We start from the raw sequence: 5667 nt of genomic DNA, 5'->3' as shown, positions 1-5667 counted from the left end.
CGACTGGATGGCACCTAATCACAACAACAACAAATGTGACTCCATATGATAAGCATTGGACTGTGAACCACAGGTCTGTGATTCGAGCCCACCAGCCGCTCTGCAGGAAAAAGGTAAGGCTTTCTGCTCCCACAAAGATGTAAAAGATTCACAAACCCTACACTGGGTCGCTATGGGTCGCTTTAGGACACTTAACAACAACAACCAAATGTCAAGCCCTGTGCTGGTGTTATGACACTGCTTCACAATCTTGACTACACATCTGAGTCATATGGGGAAGTTTAAATAAATTCTGATGCCCTGGTCCCACTTTAGACGAACTGACTCCTAGTATCTAGGTGTGAGACCCAGCATCCATAATACCTCCCCAGGCAATCATGGCTGAGAATCGTTGTTAGAAATATAATGGAATTTAATAGTCAAGCAAGGCAGTGCAGTGGCTTTGTACCATAAGCACTGGTTTGCGTACCACAAGGTTGGAGGTTTAAGCTCACCAGTTAAACTGTAGGAGAAAGATGAGACTTTCAGTTCCCACAACAAATTACAGCCTTGGAAATTTATACAGGGTTGGTAAGAGTCTGAACCAACTCAACAGCACTTACCAACAATAGCCAAGAAGGAAAGGCGAGCAATAACCAGAAAAGCATCCATCTTTAAAAACTGTATAATTTTCATGGGAAAAAAAGTGCATTTTGTTATGTGAGGTATAAGGTGATATAACACAGTCTGAGAAATCACAGATGGCTTCTCTAACGAAGATATTGAAATCAGATATGAAGGGTAAGCAGTAGATAACTAGTTGAAAGGACTTGCTGAGTCAACAGAAAAGAGCTCAAAGCAGTGGGAAAGCAAATACAAACTCTCTAAAATGAGAGGGAAAAACTCCTTTGGTTGGAGCAAACTGCTTCTGTGCTGATCCATGTGGATGTGCCAATGACAACTTTATCATTGTGTTTCTATAACAACAAACATTGAGAAACTGAAGACTTCATATTTTTTGTTTTTATTTCTATTGCACTACATCAAGTTTTTGGTCTGAAATAAGCCCTTGGAGACTGAAGCAGTAGAGAAATTCTTTGATGTCAGAGAGATAAAGGGGTAAAAGTTGCAAGAAAGGAGTTTGTGAGAGAAGAATTTTAAAATGTATTTAGAGAAATTTACTAACAGAAAAATTTAAAAAGCCTAAGTCCTGGTGTGGTGCTGTGGGTTAATGCGCCAGACTGCAAAGTCGTTTGAACTGCAAGGTTGGCAGTTCAAGCTCACCAGCTGTTTTTTGGAAACCCTATACAGGGTTGCTATGGCTCAGAATCGATGGCATTTAACAACAACAAAGTCCTTAAGCAAACCACCAAATGGTTGATCTTTCTGCATTTTTTTTTGTTTCATCCACTGTCCAGATTCTATTAGTACACATAGATATTCAGATGTTAAAGTAGTAAAGATGGGAAAGTTTTTAAGAGTAGATATTAATAAATCTAACTCATTACACACATTCTATATATCCCAGGATCAGGTGTGATTACCATGGGAGGTCCTTGTTGGAGAACACCAAGGATAGATGCGGGAGGAAACGAGTCACATCTGGACCATGGCATAACGAAGCAGAAAGCTGCTCCTTAATGCTAGTGCATGACCAGAAGCCAGATTGGTACACCATGAACAGATATGATAATCGGCACCCTGCATTGTTCTCTCTTGAAACCTACTCATGCATCCCTGAATTATAGTCTTGTTTTTCTCTCCCCTAAGAACATTTCCTTAATCTGTATAATGTCAAAAGACCCCTTTAATGTCAACGATGTATGGCATCCTGGGGGGATGTAAATGCTAGAAGCTAATAAATATGGAGTACCGCCATGTCTCGGGGCTCTTGATCCTAGAGGTCATGAGTCTTGTGGTCTCCTTTAATCTCTAATTTGTGTCTGTGTTTTATTTCTAAACTGTGTCGTCTCTGCCGCCCTGGTGGTGTGAGATGGACTTGCATGGGTCCTCTGAGTCCTTAAAAAGTTATGAACATGAGAAGCACCCAAATAATTCACAATTACAATATAAACATTTCTTTACTTGGGGTCATTCTTCTGTAGAGAAATTCTCTAGCTGAGGGCTCTGTGGTTTAGAGTAGGCACATGTCCTGGGAAACCTAGGCATGCATGTCCACTTAGGCTAGGTTAGCTGCCCATTGCTGTCGCATTCATTCACTCATAGTTAGACCCTATCGGGTAGACTAGAAATACCCTATAGGGTTCCCAAGGCTGTAAATCTTCAAGGAAGCAGACTGCCTCATTTAGCCCGTGGACGGTTGATAATTTTTTGTAGCAGCCAGGTGCTTTAACCACTGCACCACCAGGAATCCTCATCTGAATGGACTCTACCACAATGGGCAGGAGGCTAGCTGCCACTCTAGTATATTTTGTATACTTCTTGTCATGTGCACTGAGTCGGTTCAGACTCATAGCGACCCTGCACAGGCTTTTCTGAGAGCGGCTGGTGGGTTTGAACTGCTGACCTGGGTGGTTAGTAGTCCAGTACTCATCCTAAGCGCTTCACGTTGTTAAGTGCCCTCCAGTAGGCTCCGACTCCTAGGGACCCTGTAAAGGGTATCCGGCGAGCGGCTGGTAGGTTTGAACTGCTTACCTTGTAGTTAGCAGTCCGGGGCGTAGTCTACAGCACCACATAGGTGCTAAATAAATATTAGTAGAAGTAATACATTGCTATTCGGTGTGGCGCTGTAGGATAAGCACTGGACTGCTAACCACAAGGTCAGCGGTTCAAATCTAGTCGCTCGTTGGACACCCTATACAGGGTCGCTACGAGTCGGAACCGACTGGAGGGCGCTTAACAGCAACAGTCGTTTAAAGGGATCTTAGTTTTTTAAAAAGGGATCATTAATTTAGGAAGATATCCTTAAGTTTAGTTTTACAAGAAAAAAAAAAGTGGCCTAGGGTCCCCACAGGAGATGAGGTTTTGTGCAACGGATACTAAAATGCGTCTGGGCCACGCATCTGGGCCGTGGACAATAATAACAAGCTACTTACCTGGTCAGGACTAACTCCACAGTCTCAGCTACAGCCAACTCCAGGGTCTAACCAGATCTGTTGAGCAGTTGCCAGGGAAACCGCTCGGCTAAGTCTCCTGGGACGGTGCCTGGGAGGGGGGGGCGGTGCCTCGGGGGGGGCGGTGCCTCGGGGGGCGGTGCCTCGGGGGCGGTGCCTCGGGGGGGCGGTGCCTCGACCTGTGCACTTTCTACTACTGTACATTGTTGATAACTGATTTTCAGAATTTGCACATTATTATCCTCACGTTCAAATATGTGATTAAAGTAAAACATTTCCAGCTTTAGGTGAGGGTTTTCGTTATAATTCCTGGTACCACATAGCCTCTGTGTAACAAGTCTTTTGAACTGACTCGATGGCATTTAACAAAATAAGGCCAAAAAAAGGGAAAAGACCAACCCTCGGTGAAGGACAATCAGTTTTCCAGGGAAATCAAGGCAGAAATAAGCAGAGAAAATAAGACTTGAAAACCCTCCTCAAAAGATGAGAGCCAGTTCCAAATCTTCCCTCTTGCCCAAAGAGAGGGAACAGAAAAACGAGAGAATCCAACGAATTTTCTCGCCGTCCACTTTTCGCTTGCCTTGATCACATAGGGGACCCTTGGCTTCCTCTTTCGGCAGCACGCATGCTCCGGGAATCTCTACGAGCCTTCTCTATGGTGCAGTCTATAGTCCCGCCCCCTGCTCTTCCTGGGGCCAGGCTTGTCAGGAGTCTGCCGAGACCCGGAAATACCTGAGTAGTAGCTGTGTATCTATAGTTTTAGTGTTCAGCAGGTGTTTTCCACAGCTAGACGTGGTGTCCAGGCTCTTAAGTGTGTTCTCTCAGGGGCCGATCGTCGGATGCCGACTCCTGAGCCCGGCTGTGAAGCCCGGGATTGCTCGGGGCCATGCCCGCAGCGGCAGCTCCCATCATCAGCTCAGTACAGAAGCTGGTGCTGTATGAGACTAGAGCTGTGAGTACCCGGCGCTGCCCGGCCTGCATAGCACTGGCGGCGGCTTAGCGGGCGGGTGGGTGCGGGGCGGAGAGTGGAGGACAACTCCCCAGATCCGGATTCCACGCCTTGGGGCGGGGGTGGGGGTGGGGTGGGGAGTGGTCCAAACTAGCCATCCTAGGCTGTGCCTGGAGAGTCTTCGCACGCTTAGCACACCCAGGGCCCTGCTGCGTCGCATGTGCGTATATCCACTTAAAAGTCACGGCCGGATCACACTGAAAACTGGTGCTTGGAACTTTAGAAACTGTTCAAAGAGGTTCTGTAAGAGTTAACTGGGTTCTTCTCAGCTTTCAAAAAGTCAGAGTTCTAGTGTTCTGTAGTTAACATAGCGTAACCTTTCTGTTTTCCTGTTCTTGGTAAACCGTAACTGATTGGTGTTGTCAAGTGCCTTCGAGTCGGTTCTTACCCATAGCGAGCCTGTATAGGGTTTCCGAAGAGCAGCTGATGAGCTTGCACTGCCGGCTTTGCGTTTTAAACCGACCTTGCAGTCCAGCACATTAACCCGCAGGACCACACCAGTGCGCTTTTATTGCTGACTTATTTGGGTCTCTTTGTTTTTGAAAGAAAAAAAACAACGTTTTTTTTGTTTAATAACAGCTAACTTCGACAAAATTGTCTTGCTGTTCACTTGACTTTTTGTCAACACATTTTACTGCTTCAAGTGGCAATGAGTAGACCCGTTTTTTATGTACGTTGGGTATAAAAAATTGGGGAATTGAATGTAGATACACTTTTTTATGTAAATGGAGGTTCCTCACTGATTTTAGGGCCCGTGGTTACTCTTATCCACTTATTACCAACAAGATTACATATACTGCAAATTTGCATAACATTCTTCGTTATGCTATGAAATGTTTTACAATGCACGTTCAGTGGAACTTAGGTTGTCTCCATTACAGGAATTCAAGAAGGTAATTAGAGAGTCTGTGTTTATATAGCTCAATCCTAAATAGCCAATTCCATCATGAATATAGAAATATTGCTGACTAAATAATTTTGCCAACAACTTGATTAGCTCCAGATCAGACGATGAAATGATGTGGTCTGCTGTGTTTGCATATATCTTCAGGTTCCCTGAGGAGAGTCATACAGGAGTATAATTTTGACATTGAAACAAACAAAACCTTCTGCTTTCTGTAAAATGTGCTAGTAACTGTTCCTGGTTAGAAACATAAATATCCTACTTCAAGTGCAGAACTCTCAGTACATTAGCTAACAACTTTCATGAGGTCTAGTGGGGATATTACACAGTTCAGAAATAAGTGGCCCCATTCAGAGGAGAGAAAACTCTGAAAATCTTCAGTTTGACATTCAAAGTCACATAAGATTTGTTCTCTTCTTGTTGCATTTCATATGTAATGATGTATTAATTCATCAAACCGTTACTGAGGATCAACAATGTGCTTTTATGCAGTAAAATTGCTTTGTTTTAGGTCCGTATATCTACCCTGTGCTTTTTTACATTCTCTCTCCTCACAATGTCTCTGTTCACCTTCTGCTACTGTCAAAACCTTGCTGACCCTCACAACACAGATTTGGTACAGTGTCTTGCTAACCATAGGCTCTTATCGATGATGGTTAGGAATGTCTAATGCAAAGAGAAGGAGCCCTAGAGGTGCAATG

General features: G+C 44.2%; 1 protein-coding gene across 1 annotated transcript in view; it reads left to right on the top strand.

Annotated features, from left to right (window-relative positions):
* Positions 1-3939: 3939 nt before the first annotated feature.
* FIG4 (FIG4 homolog, SAC1 lipid phosphatase domain containing (S. cerevisiae)) overlaps positions 3940-5667 on the top strand; it is a 130090-nt gene continuing 128362 nt past the window's right edge. The window contains exon 1 of the mRNA XM_006839936.1: positions 3940-4005. Within this exon, the coding sequence (XP_006839999.1) occupies positions 3940-4005 (66 nt within the window). The remainder of the gene's footprint in view (positions 4006-5667) is intronic.

This window comes from Chrysochloris asiatica, unplaced genomic scaffold (assembly GCF_000296735.1).
Source record: "Chrysochloris asiatica unplaced genomic scaffold, ChrAsi1.0 scaffold00027, whole genome shotgun sequence".
Taxonomy (NCBI): domain Eukaryota; kingdom Metazoa; phylum Chordata; class Mammalia; order Afrosoricida; family Chrysochloridae; genus Chrysochloris; species Chrysochloris asiatica.
The sequence above is the reverse complement of the archived record's forward strand: the minus strand, read 5'-3'. Positions and strand labels throughout refer to the sequence as shown.